The sequence below is a fragment of the Dermacentor albipictus genome, chromosome 5, assembly GCF_038994185.2.
Source record: "Dermacentor albipictus isolate Rhodes 1998 colony chromosome 5, USDA_Dalb.pri_finalv2, whole genome shotgun sequence".
Taxonomy (NCBI): Eukaryota; Metazoa; Arthropoda; class Arachnida; order Ixodida; family Ixodidae; genus Dermacentor; species Dermacentor albipictus.
The window spans coordinates 167,334,730-167,349,497 of NC_091825.1; the positions used below are offsets into that span (position 1 = coordinate 167,334,730).

Sequence of the window (14,768 nt, forward strand, 5' to 3'; positions counted from 1 at the left end):
AGAACAACACGAGCGCCTACTACCAACTGAATCTATTGATCACAACACACACACATATATATACACAACGTGTTATATTTGTCAAACACAGTGTAAGGGACACTAGTCACATTGGAAGGTTAGCCTGCAGTAGAACCAGACAAGATTAGGGTTAGCATAGGCTCAAAAGCACAAACTCCTTATTATGTAAAGCCACTGATGGTTGACTGATGCATCAGTCTCCAAATTTTTTAATAAAGTACACCTCTGATATTCCTCGCATTTCCTTCTCGTGGTGGCGATCCAGCACAAATCCGTCTCTAAACTCAGGCTTACATCCGCAGCTATTGCAGTGCAACACTAGGTTAGTTGTTCCTTTATCTAAGTCATTTTTGTGTTCCCCTAGTCTTTGCTTCATGCAACGCCCCGTTTGTCCAATATAACTGCGGCTGCATGACAAAGGTAGTCAGTAGACGACCCAAACACAGCAATTCACAAATTAGTTTTTCTTTCCATGTGTTACCACCATGGCCATCTGTATTTATTTGATGTCCCACTGAGGCGTTTGTCCGTCATCCTGCAAAGACATATTCGCAAGATGACGGAGGAATGCCTTAGTGGGACATGAAATAAGCTGTTATACATTGACTCTATGGGGTACGTGGCGATGCTGCGAAGGCATCTGAATTATCGGGCATGTCCGGAAGATCAGTCATTGACTGTATACAAACTTCTTGCTCTAATTAGAAAATCTGCATTCAAAGTGACTGAAAGGCACCACTGGCACTATCTGTATTGTGATATGCGGTGCAAGTTGCAGGCCATTGTTTGCCAAAATGGCTATCTCCAGTGGCAGTTTTCTTGTTGAAGAGGTCCTCAAGTGGTAGGAAACGATGTGAAACCAAACCGAAGAGAGAGAGTAGTTGGTTGTCGCTGTTTGGGGGCCGAACGCACCAAGTTGGGCACCCTTGATCAGACATTGGGCACCCACTCTGGCTGCAGCCCCTGCCTGGATGTCCACAACAAGGCGGGCAACACTCCTGTGCACACTGCAGTGCTGCACAACCAGACTGAGTGCATCAAGCTGCTGCTTCGAAGTGGGGCTGCTGTTGATGTCAAGAATGCAGACAACAAGACCCCACTTGACCTGGCCAAAGAGAGGGGCTACCACACTTGTCTTGAGCTGGTGAGTGACGAGGAAATTGACCTATTGAGTGGTAATAGCCGTTGGCCTGTATATGCCACAGAAAAACAATGTAACTGGTCACAATTACTTTCTTCATTCAAAATTGTAATTCTTTGCAGGACCAATTATTGCCCCACAAGATTAACTGAGCATTTACTAAGAGCTAACCAATCACTTCCACATTATTTTCCTGTCACCTTTAAATAACATTGCATATTTATTTATTTACTTATTTATTTATTTTTTAATTAATTTATCTTCTTTATTTAAAATACTCTCAATGCCTGATGGTGTTACAGAGAGGAGTGGTGTGTCATTATATAATGTTAGCAGGGTGTCTACCAACCGGGAAAACCGGGAATTCTCAGGGAATTTGAACAGTCTGGAAAAACTCAGGGAAAACTCAGGGAATTTGTGCTTCTATCAGGGAAAATTAGCGGAACTTTATTGAAAGGGAACGAAAGTCGTGTTAATGCTGGCTCCAGTAACAGAGGAATCGCAACGAATCGTCATTGACGCGGTGTCATCGACACTACGTATTGCCAGAGTAGTTAACGACTGATTTTCTAGACGCCCGATTTTTCGGACATGCCCGATAATTTGCACGGTTTTACGGCACCACCGCGTACTCCATATACTCAATGTATATTGCCCTGACTGCAGGTCTGAAATGGCATTAATCAAATCGCGTACTCCATATACTCAATGTATATTGCCCTGACTGCAGGTCTGAAATGGCATTAATCAAAGCCGCCACCGCCGCTATTTTGATTATCTCGCCGCCTCGAACCGGCACTCTCGCAGGCAGATCCGCTGGCAGCCGTAACCACCACCGCGGCAACGTTAGGCCTAGCTGCTTCTATGTTCGCTATTAAGCTTCTTGCCGTGCGGTGCCGTGTTTTTCATTGAAAGAATTCGCCGCTATCACCAATGGCACCGACTCCGCCTTTGTAATCCTCGCGATTGGCTTTGAAGCTCGCAGCGCACAGCGCGTTGCGTAATGCCAGCCTCTGAAAGTTAGTTTCGCCTCAGTACAATAGTGTTACGCTGTGAAGCATAACAAGTGTAGGAAGGGGGCAATTGTCACGGGACATAGTATGTATTCCTTAATTACCCATGCGTGCACCCCGTCTCCTGTCACAGTACAAGCCCTGATATGCCTAATAAGGGTACTGGCAGGCCTTCAGAGCTTTTTCAGACGTGCCTGTGGTAATTTTAGCCCTTAAAGGCAGTTAAAGGCATGCATTAATTTTTTCAGACTGCCCGTTTTTTTTTTTTCAATTTTTTTTTGCAGCCCCTCGGAAGTCCGAAAAATCAAATGTTGACTGTACAACTGACCAAGCTTCAGATGACCCATGTGGTGAAAGCGTGGTAGAAGGAGGATGAGAACAGAAAGGTCCGATGCACTGAGGAATTAACGGGAAAGGAAGGGTGCCGCCGCCTTTTTGAAGGAGCTGAGCTAAAAAAACTAAGTGTTGGCTGACGCTGAGACACAGGTGTCCCTCATCCAAACCAAAATAAATTGTTTAGGCAGTGAAACCCAACACTGAGATGTTGTGTACAGGCTGAGAGTATGTCAGGACAGTTGAGGTTGACTTCCCAGCTGCTGAGAGAGAACCTTAGTTGTGACAAAGTTCAGGACCTCATACAGATGAGCTTGCTATCAGTTGATAGAAATTGCTGATCTTAAAAAATATTTACTTATGTATGCATCTCCTTTTCATTCGTATTTGAAAATGTTCGACTCAATTTGGAATGGGCTTTACCATTTCTTTCACTGTGCATTTTACTAACACCTTCCTTCTGTTTTCTTTTTAAATAAAATAGATATTACTCCTTACTATTCAAACTGGATTAAGTCATTTTTTTGTTTCAGCATGCTTACTAGAGAGGGACAGCATCGGGCAACGTGGTGTCAGCCTGTCTTGACATAAAACAAAGGTCTGGCTCATTCAGGGAATTTCGCAAATGTGCTGAGGGAAAACCTGGAAAACTCAGGGAATTTGGAAATGTCAACTTGGTAGACACCCTGGTTAGATATAGCAGTCTGAAAGGATGAATGAACCAGATTGCTGGCGACAGAGGCGGGGAAGTGGTTCCATTCGGATGCTGTCTTGGTCAGAAAAGAATTGAAGAAAAGGTTTGTGCGGCATCTTGGTACTTGTACCTTGATGTTGCATTTCGATAGAGGCGAAATGCGAAAACACCCATTTACTTAGATTTAGGTGCACGTTAAAGAACCCCAGGTGGTCAAAATTTCCAGAGTCCTCCACTGTGGCATGCCTCATAGTCAGAAAGTGGTTTTGGCTCGTAAAACCCTATAATTAAAATTATTACCTTGATGTGGTCGATTCGCAATGAAATATAAGGGGGTGATATTGTTCATTTTGATATTGTTCAAAAAAGCCATTTTTTAATTCTGGTTTAGTATAGTATATTTTATGAGAGAGTGATAACCGGGCGAGTTTCCTGCTTGACGATAGGTCTGGCAGATGAAGCCTAGTTTTGATGGTGGATACACTGGCACTGAGGGAATAATTAGACACAATGAAACGTGCAGAGCAGTTCTGAGTGGCTGAAGTATGTTAGCTGTGCTGTAGATGGATCCCAAGTTGATGAAGCATACTCTAGTTTAGACCTTACTAATGTTTTGTATAATGTAAGTTTTAGGGAAGAGGGCGCGTGAGAAAAATTGCGACGTAGAAAAACCTAGTGTTCGATTGGTAGAGTTTGTCACGTATTCAATGTGAGTTTGCCATGAGAGATTGTTAGTAATGTGAACACCTAAATATTTATAAGAAGTGACAGAGGACAGAGTAGAGTTGTTAATTTTGTATGAGGATGTAGAAACAGCACTACCGCAAGAAAATTTGATCATTTTACATTTGTCGACATTTAATTTCATTAACCACTGGTTACACCATGAAGAAACGGTGTTAAGGTCAGATTGAAGTAAAAAAGGAATCATCTGGGTTAGTTATTTCACAATAAATAACACAGTCATCAGCATAAAGATGGGTGTTAGACGTCAATTTCTCCGGCAGATTGTTAAAGTAAATAAGGAATAAGAGATGCCCTAGGACTGAGCCTTGTGGCACACCAAAAGTTACAAAACAAGTTGGTGAAACGAAATTGTTAGTGGATATGAATTGAGTTCATTGTTGAGAAAGTATTCGATCCACTTAAGTAAATAAGGGTCAATGTTAAGTCTGCTTAATTTCAGAAGGAGACGATGGCATACTCTGTCAAAAGCTTTTTCAAAGTCTAAAAAGATACAATCAATGGAAGAACATCGGTCTAGAGATGAGAACAGGTAATTAATAAACATGGCTAGTTGTGTCTCACATGAAAGCTTTTTCGGAAACCATGCTGATATTTGCTAAAAAAGTTGTTAGATTCAAGGAAAAGCATGAGATTAGAGAAAATTATGTGTTCTAGAAGTTTCCTGGGAATGCTGGTTAACGAGATGGGTCTGTAGTTGATAGCGCATGAAGGGTTACCTTGTTTTGGAATAGGCACCACCTTCCCCACTTTCCAGTCGTTTGGCCGCACACTGCATTCTAAAGACTGCTTGAAAAGTTTAGATAAAATAATAGATGAGTGGGTTACAGTGCATATAAAAAACTGAGCAGTTATTTCATCAGTGCCAGGTGCAGATACCTTTAGATTCCCTATGAGTTTTGTTATTCCAACCCAATCAATTATGGGATCCATCGTGGGAAACAAGGGGCTATTAAATATGGGTGATGAAAAAGACTGTTCATCAGAAAACGAACATTTAAATATGTTATGCAGGCCAACAGAGCACATATCAGATGGTATGACGTTCCCCGTTTCATCAGATAGTTGGATATCTTGTTTCAGTTTACCGCTAACCACTTCCCTAAATTGACGCAGTGAATTTCAAAGCAGCGAAGGAAGAGTGCTTGAAAAGAACTTGCGCTTGGCCACTTCAGGTTCGCGCTTGTAATCAGAGACGCAATGTTGATAAGCTGCCCAGTGCTCAGTGTTATCACTTGATACTGCTTTTCCGTAAATTCTTTTTTTCTTGTTTCGTAGATGGCTGAGCAGTGTAGTGAACCAAGGAGAGCGAAACTTGGAATGAATTTTACACACAGGCACATATTTCTCTATAAAGGAAAGCATTCTTGTTTTATAAATTGCCCTGTTCTCTTCTACACTATTATACGTGTAGAAATGCAGGAACGATTTGCAAAAAAATTGCATTTCGATGTCAATAGCGGTGCTATTCGCTCTAGCAAAATCTCTTATGATTTTGCTGTGCTGTGGCGCTCGCTTGAAAGGAAAGTTTCAAAGAAAGTGAAGGACACAATGGTTGCTTAGCCCTGGCAAATATGTAAATGCTGAAAACACATCTGGGATTGATGTAAGGACTAGATCTAGCACGTTTGATGAGGTAGTAGTAACTCGTGTAGGTTTTTATACAAATTGGGTTAAATTGAAGTCCTTATAGATTAAAAAAATCAGAGCTTTCATTAGTATGCGTTCTAATAAAGTCATGGCTACTATCCCACAAAATATCTGGGGAAAAAAAAGTCACCTAAAACTAGAAGGGGAGAATTTGGGTATCGTACAAGAATGTTATTCAAAGCATTATATAAAGAAACACAGAATGTCGAACAAGATTGAGGTGCACGGTAACAGACACGAATAATTACTTCGTGACGTCCGAAACGAACGCATGGGCACACATGTAAAATAAATCGTTTTGTGTGCACTTTGAAGGGAAGGGTGGCGGTGTAACACGCAAACACCCTGTGGTGTACAAAATTACGATTACTCAATGCCTCGATGCTTCTGTCTGTGTCCTCCATGAAGTGCAGTGCTTCATCGTTGCTGGGGTTCGGAGGAAGCGCTCCTGATAGGGCCGAGCTGAAAAATAATTTGTAGGTGATTTCCTGGCACGAACACCCCAAGTGGCCAATGCTATCGAGCTATAGCAGTGCTGGTTCAATTCATCAGCCAATATCTGCTGGGTCTCTTGCCGGTGCACTTCATTCATTAGCCATTTACACTTCGGCTAAGGAATTGTAAGGGAGGCCAACAGCAGGCATTTTAGTGTAGTTCTCGCCAAACTCCAGCTTGCAAAGCTCGGTCACGTGTTATAACTTGTCGTGTCACTGAAGGTACTGGTTGCACGTAATTGGTTACTTAAAAAATTACTTTAAACACAGTGAACATTACTGAGTAGAAAAAGTAATTAATCAATTAGAAAACTACCAGAAATAATTTATTACAAGTAACTGAGTACATATGACTCATTATGTACAGTCACCACTTATACGGGAATTAGGCTAGACGTGACAAGCAAGAAATACAAGACTGATTAACAGCAGAAGGAAAGCACTGTAGTCAATCCAGCTTCTCCCTTACAAGATTTAATAAGATAGTCAAATTCACTTTACTATAGATGTGCTGATGCATGTGTTGATCAGTTGTGGAAAACTACAATGAATTCTCTTTTGAGCTAGTTATCTTCTCTGTGAAGAGCTTTACCACCCTCGAACATGAAAATTCAGTTGGGAGTGTAAATTTGTTTGTTCTCTTCTACATCTTCCTGTTCTATTATGTGATGATTCTTAGCTGCATGCTCATCTTTTGATTTAGCTTCAGTACTTGCTGTGACTTTGGAGACAAGAAGGAATATGCATGCAAAGTTCTGCAGTAAAAGCATTCAAGCAGGGGCCACATCACTGCCCTGCCTACATCAACCCAAGCTCAGCCTAAGACATAGCTGTGGCAATGAGATTTGTAGTAGAGGCTGATGTGTGGCGATTCATGCGATTGGTGTCCCATGCACACTTTCAGCATGTTGTGGATAAACTGAGCAAGTGCTTAATGTTGCCGCACTTGTTACGTGTGGGGGCAGCGACCCACTTTCAGTGGACCTGCTGGAGAGGCCACACATTGGCTCTATGATGGTGTGGTGACTGATCTGTCATGATCAAATATAGTTAAACCTCGATATGATGAAATCAGTAATATCAACATTTTACTGAAATTTGGTTACCGTATTTGCACGATTGTAAGTCTACTCGAATGCAAGTCGACCCCCCCATATCGCGTGTGACAGGGGAGAAAAGAAAGGAGAGCAAACCCGTGGATGCATTCCATAACGAAAATTTATTCGTAGCTGGCATGGTCACTGGACTATTCGTCCTCACTAGTGCTTCCATCGTCATTGCTGTTACGGTCCCACAGCACGTCGTCGTCCAGCGAAATTCCACATTTGCATACATAAGTGCATTTGCATACATACATAAGTCCACGCCGAAAGCACCCAACCACACAGCCGTCAGGGAGGCTCTTTTTACAAAATTTCCAAATTATGAGGCAATCGGAGAAAACTCCTTACAATGACAAAAAAAAAACAAGAGCAAATAAAACCTGTCATTTAGTTGAATTTTAGATGCGGCGACCAAGCATACGATTTCATGCTGTGTCAATGATATCTTCACATCGGCAGCAGAAAGCAAAGCCTGCGAAGCTTTCAAGTCCACTCTGCCAGTGTGGCTTATTGTGGCGCTCACAGTGGGATGATGCTATCAGCAGACCGCTCTCTGCACAGTCCAACCAATGCAGCATCAAAACCTGTCGGTCATCGTAAAGAAAGCTTCGCTTTAAAATCGCATGAAAACAGGGCGACGAGTCACAACTTGTTGTTCACAGCCTCCATATTTGTTGTAAACTTGTGACATTGCACGTGCGTGTTGTGTCCTAGAAATAAAGCAAGATCCGGATGGCGGCTAAAATTTTGGTAGCCATTATGGATTGTTTCTGGTAGGAGTAAAAAAAAGGCAAAGTGTTCATTGAGATAACAAAGTATTAGACAACTAAATGAAGGTTCGTAGTTTTACTGGCTGCCGGAATTGCAGTAAACATTTGCTCACTAATTAACAAGCATGGTGTCACTTGCGCACAGGCAAACATGAACTGATCTGAACAACCTTATTTTGATGAGTATGCAAGAAAGGACATGAATATATAAAAAAAAAGAACATCATGATGATAATGTGAATTAACTATATGTAATGTAGCCATATTTAGGCTTAGCACAGCACAAATGACGATTTGTTACTGTGATGTGTGCTCAAGCGGTATCACCTGCGTGTATGCTGGGTTCGCTTAGGTGCACATAGCTGTAACTCCGCTGAAAGGTTTAAGAGAATGGCAAGCTGCTGCACCAATGAAACAGATGCACACATCATCCTGGAATTTGTGTTGTCATTGCCATTTCCCTTAATTTCCATAGAGCTGCGCTCTTGCTGTTCACAGACCTGCATTTTCTACCATTGAAGGGAATGCTCTCTCACAGGACTCGGTTGTATGGTGGTAGAGCTTGCCACATTTTAAATTGCAGGGCACGAGATAGCTTCTTAGGTGAATAAAAGCATTGCAGTATGTTAAGGAAAAGATTATATGAACATACAATATTCACATGCACACACTTAGGCCAAAGCCACTGCGTGCATACATAGTGGTGCCTGCCTGGACAATGAAATGCAGGCACATTTGGCTGCCTTATCCACCTGTTGCCTATTAAAAAAATTATACTGTGTGCTTTAATGTTTCAAAACTGCACAGTGATGGGTTGTGAGATGCAGTAGTGGAGAAAACTCCGATCACTTGGGGCACAGAAGGAAATGAATGGCACATGAGGAGCGCTCTTGCATTTTGCCCGTATCAGCCACCGTGATTTGGAATTGCTTCCACCCACCATAACCAAACAACCTCTACACCATGAACGTTTACTCTTTCTCTGATTTCGTGCTCAGCAGCGCTATTGTGTTGTCCTCCTGCCTCTCATGGGAAGCAAAAAGAAATAATTGAAAGCTGCATATTAAGAATCCATTTAAGCATGTCAGATTCACAAAAAATTTTAGATGTATGTATTAACTGAAATTTTGATCAATCATGGTATGAATTATCAGGAGTAGGTAGTATTTCCAAGTTGCCTGACTGGATTACTAAAACTTTTTTTAAAAATTTTATCAAAATAGTATGTGGCACCAATGCTGTATTGCATTTTGCTGTGCAGATTGAGCATGCACTGCAGAACAAGAAAACGCTTTTCGAGAATGTCAGCATTGACTGGGGTCTGACGCAAGATGATGGGTCAACAGACTTCAGCGATGATGACTATCCAGAAGATCGCGTAAGTTTTTTTGTTTGAAAAGCTGTGAGAGCCTGAAATAAGTAGTACAAGGATGTAGATTTGTAATAATACCTGCTGTAGGCTGCATATATTATACAGATGGAGCATACACTTAAAAGCCACTTTTACCATCTGTCAGACATAGAGCATTGTTTCCGATTTCAATTAGCTTTTATATTGCCACATATACCAGTTACACTGTGTGCGAGCAAATACTACTTCTGATTAGACTAAACAAGCTGCCCACTCTTGGTAGCTGAAGCACGAGTAATGTATGGTGTGGGGGACATGAAAGTGTATTGTTCTCCAGCTCACATCAGACTGGAAAAGGTCCCGGCCTTCGAGCGTCATCAGCAACGAGTCGACACGCCCGGAATCTGCAAGTCCTCAGCCTTGTCCTAGGCCACCACCCCCTCCGCCTCAGAATCGCAAGCCAGTCAGTAAGTGGCTACTTCATCAATATGCTTTGCTTTGGCTGTTCGCTTGCATTGAGCTCAGTTAGCCAGGTTTTGACAAAGAATTGCCATGGGGATGTTTCTTGGCAGCAGGTGGTTGTGTGCACATATTTAAAATAATCTGTTGTTTGACAAGCTGGTCTAACATTAATTTTGAAGTGAAATTCCTGGTAAAAGTGACAGCATGATGATAATAATGATGATGATTTATTGGCATCCCCTTTGAGACGGTGTGAAGACAAATAGTCCCCTAGCCTGCTTGAGTTAATCAGGTATGCTAAGTAACCAGAATGGCACATTTGGCTCCGTCTGGGACAGCAGGTGGTTCCGTTTATTTATTCAAAAGAATCTTGTTTGGCAAGTTGGTCAAACATTAATTTTGGAGCAAGATTCCTGGTAAGAGTGGCAGCAGAATAGCATGTTTGGCTCTATTTTGGGGCGTGGAGTTAGAAACAGAGTGCATCAGTGAAATGTCACTTCACCTGCACTTCTGAAGGGTTGGCTATGAGATGTGCATAATGTGTGCTTCTTGGTTTGGAATGACCGAATTTTTTTTGCATGCACTTTTTTTTTAAATACTGTATATATTAATTGGTTTCTCCTCTAGCAAACAGAAGTTGTTTGTTGACTGTGTTCTTTTCCTTTCTTGTACGTGGGTTGTCTTTAGCTTTGTATTTAGCTGCGTTTTAAGTAATGGTGTCACTTCAGTTTGAAGCTTATGTAAGTTGTTTTCTTGTTTACAGAATGCTCTGTTCACAGCACCAATGGTGCTGATTTCGAGCATCGTTCTCCCAGTTCAGCTTGACTACTGTCAATTTAATTGCCTTGTAGTGTCTGCCTACTTTGTACTAAAACACGGACCTGCCATTGCTGTGTAGTAAGCAGTGTGTGCACGGTGACTTAAGGCTACAGCTGTGCTGGTGGATGCACAAGGCGTGGATCTACTGTGTAGCCAAACAGTGAGCATGTGAATCGAAATGGTAGCACCACAGATGCACTGCATACCCACAAGGAATGTGGCAGAAGTTGTCTCTATCAGTTTGTCTGCTACAGTGCTGGCCCTTCCTGTGCAGGCAAGTTCATTAACTGCACACCTGAACCACTCATCCTGTCTATCCCTGCCCTTTGGAGGCTTATCTAGTTCTCATTTATTCACTGGAAACAACAAGTTATGCAGATCTTGCTGTGCAAGGTGTCTTCTCAGCTTAAAAAGCACAAAGTGCCATAGCAGACGATATGGTGAAGAACTTTTATTTTCTTACTGCTAATCTTCTGACTAGCTCCTTCCATCTATCATGGCATGACATAGTAACTATCCAACACTTGTCAGAGTAAAGAACATGCAATGTTTTATGGCAAACTTGCTTTAATTTTATTTAGCCCGTAATTCTCGTTGGTAGTTCCAGGTCTCAATGCACATGGCTCCATGAAGAAACGTGCAGCCCCGCTGCCACCACCCGCAACAAGCCTGCAGTCGTCTAGTCATTCGCGCACTCCCTCCGACCCATGTTTCTCTCAGAGTGCCCTTGGTCTGGTGCACAAGCGAAACCCTTCTGTGGACCTTGCCTCCAGCTCTTCAGTTGATTCCTCCTTTGATCAAGTCAGCTCATCGAACCCCTCCACTCTTGGGTCAAGTGAGTGCTTCTCACTGCACTGCTATGGCTGTACTCTCGTTTGACCACTTTCATTCAAGGCAGGTTGAGCTTGCACCTAGTGTGCAAAACAAAGCAACCAGCACAGTAAGATCTCATTAATTAGACCCTTGTTCATTTGGAAAGCCATATAATTTGAGCTTGCCCTACACTCCCAGCAAGTGTATGCAATATTTAATGGCATCAAGCTCTCATTAAACCTGACAAATTTGGCTGCAAATCTGTCAAGTTGAATGGCCCTCAAAGTTCGCCAAGTGCGGAGGGCCGCAAATGTACAGTGCAAAAGAGCAGAAGTGAAGCTAGCGTCCAACCGAAACAAAGTGGCAGAGTTCACCTCACTATAGTCATCAGTGGGAAGTAAGGGTGGGGGGCAATATTCGCAGTTTTGAATATGAATTGAATATTACACACTAACTATTCAAAAAGGAACTACTCTGTATTTTCAAATAATCTAAACTAACCAAATAATTCTCACCAAGCGAACATGAAAGTCTGGAGGGGTATTCTGCAAGTCTTCACCTCGTGGACTGTCCATTCCAGATGTCACTGACTGGCTGGAGCTGTACGACAGAGACAGGCCGGGGATGCCTGTCACCCTCTCACACGTACCACAGCCCAGCCAATCAGCTCTTCAGTAGTAGACAAAATGGACAGCCCACTAGGTAGACACTTCAGAAAAAATTCACACAGAAACTCCTCTGAGAGTTGTCTAAGTACGTGTAAGCATTGTATAAGGGGACATTGCACTAGTGCTTAAAAAAGGACATGGACAGGAACAGGAAAAAAGACACACTGACCGCTAGACATCAACTGGCTTTATTCTCAGAAGGACACAAATATATATGCAAAAAGACGCATGCTACAAGATCAATCTCTGAAGCGCATGCACGATGGCACCTTATTGTGCAAGAATTTTATTTCTTTTGCCATCAGAGATACATTAGGTTTGCTGACGCAGGCCTGTTTTTCTCGATGAATAAGGGGGGCCTCCAGTATTTCACACCCTCTCTGATCTGTGCTAGAAGTAATCACTTGAATGAAAGACCGGCATGCATCCATTCTCACAGCAATTGCAATGTGCCGCCAAGTGCCCAGATCCCGATGGTGCCTCGACAAGCAGCTTGTGCTCCATTAGACGGAATTTGATACACCGGCCAGTTTGGCTGATGTAGCAAATTCCGCATTAGACATTCGTCTAATAGAGCACAAGCTGCTTGTCGAGGCACCATTGGGATCTGGGCACTTGGCGGCACATTGGATATGCTGTGAGATAAGACTCAAGTGATTACTTCTAGCACAAATGAGAGAGAGCGGGAAATACTGGAGGCCTTCCTTATTCATCGGGAAAAAACAGGCCTGCGTCAGCAAGCCTAACGTATCTTTGACGGCAAAAGAAATAAAATTCTTGCACAATAAGGTGCCATTGCGCATGCGCTTCAGGGATTGATCATGTAGTATGCGTCTTATTGCATATATATTTGTGTCCCTCTGAGAATAAAGCCAGTTGATGTCTAGCAAACGGTGTGTCTTTTTTCCTGTTCCTGGCCGTGTCCTTTTTTTACGCTCTAGTGCAATGTCCCCTTATATGCATAACCACCAACTAGCCCAGCTTTCTGCCTTAAATGTGAGCATTGTGCCACTTGCTCATCTCCACACAGCCCGGTGTCATTATCAGTGTTATGAAGCTTGGATCCTACCAGTATAAACGACATCGCTGTGACATACATGAACTGCTGCGGACGTCGGTGCAAAGTGAATTAATGCAAACTACTGCATGTGGAAGCACCAGGTGTGCTGATGATGCTCTGATCGTTATGTGCTGGTATCGCTCTTGTGGGGTTCTTCTCCGTGCTCTTGGGACAAAGGAATGACAACACAGTAGTGCAAACAATCACAAGGGCATTTATTGCACCTTTCATAGATCAATGCCTGCTAGCCGAGTTGCTATCCACAAAACATGCTGATGGGCGCCCGACAAATCTAGGAGTCCGACTCACCGCGACCGGATAGCGAGCGAACATGTTCGCCCCATGCTAGATCCCAACGCCTGGTCGTTCGCATGTATGGTCATGCGAACGGTGGTGCGTTCGAAGGTGGCCACGCGAGACGGTCTCGCACAAGCATGGATCGGCGCATGCACGGCACGGCACGTCCGCACTGCTTGCTGTCCCGAACCAAAGAGACCAAGCGCCTTCTCTTTCGGCGCCCAAGTAACCCTGTCTGTCGGCGGCGTTAGCAGTGCAACACTCGCACCATCTCTCGTACTGCGCCTCAACCACTCCGACCGCCGCGGGCGCCAGGCCACACGGCGAAGCCGGATTACAGGAGACGCGCAATGCGGGAAAAACATACCCGGGGACGCGCGAGAGTCGCGCATGCCCACACTCTTTAGCACCTTATCCATCTGTGTCTAACCACTGTGAAGCGTGATCAACAGTACACAGAACTCTGGTGGCGGTGGTGTATGTCACGGGTGTGCGGATCATATCTTGAAAGTGATCTGCAATGTGGAAAGAGAGTGCCAACTGCACATAGCTTCGCATGTTGAGTTCTCGCCGCTTCGAGTTGAAGAGAGACGTGCAGGCCCATATCTTGAAAGCGATCTGCACAAGGGGCAAGGTGCAGCATGTGCTGAGAGCTTTGTGAGCGCTGTGTTCTCACTACTTCATTCATGTGGAAGCGACAGTCAGCACGAAGGTAAAGTTGCTCGCCGCTACGAGCTCTGTCTTGAAAGTGATCGTCTTGCGGGATAGATGGACGGACGGACAGACAGACGGTTTTCCTTGTTGGGTAAGCATAGAAATGCTTACCCAATGAGAAAAACCTTCCTGGTTAATGTTCTCCTGCTGATAAACAAAGTATTGTAAATTATCAGAAGTGAAATAATGACAAATATTTTTGAAGTAATGCAGTAACAACATAAGTTGTGCAAGCTTTGTTTTAGGTTTCATAGTGGAAGCCTACATTATAACCTGTGATGCTTGCTTTGTCTGACCTTTAGTGTTTTCGGCAGTCTAGCCATACAGCAAGATTTTTTTTTATGCTGCAACATGTGGTGTTTTCCTTGCATGAATCGTTTTACATGAGTCTAAGGGACATTTTCTTTCTGTAAACTGATGTTTCTTTGGCAGCCAGTTGCCATTTAACCTTTTTGGAAAACTAGTCATACAGCCGTCATTCATTCTTTGAAAGCTTGTTTGCAACTACTCATTTAAAGGGGTTCTGAACCACCTCTTGGGCTTAATGAAAAGACATAGTGTGCAAATAGCATATGCTGCTGTGAACATCTCAGCCAAGTTTTGCACTTGTGTACGGCGCAT

The 14,768-nt window shown here is 43.2% G+C and overlaps 1 protein-coding gene across 6 annotated transcripts in view; it reads left to right on the plus strand.

The window, feature by feature from the left end:
- The window catches only part of Asap (ArfGAP domain of ASAP), a 181,701-nt gene that overhangs the window by 87,669 nt on the left and 79,264 nt on the right, over window positions 1-14,768 (plus strand). For 4 of the 6 annotated variants that reach the window (XM_070539291.1, XM_070539289.1, XM_070539295.1 and 1 more), the window contains 4 exons: window positions 982-1,165; window positions 9,225-9,341; window positions 9,652-9,781; window positions 11,197-11,430. In XM_070539291.1, the coding sequence (XP_070395392.1) occupies window positions 982-1,165; window positions 9,225-9,341; window positions 9,652-9,781; window positions 11,197-11,430 (665 nt within the window). The remainder of the gene's footprint in view (window positions 1-981; window positions 1,166-9,224; window positions 9,342-9,651; window positions 9,782-11,196; window positions 11,431-14,768) is intronic. The other 2 variants (XM_070539292.1, XM_070539293.1) reach the window with 1 other exon arrangement.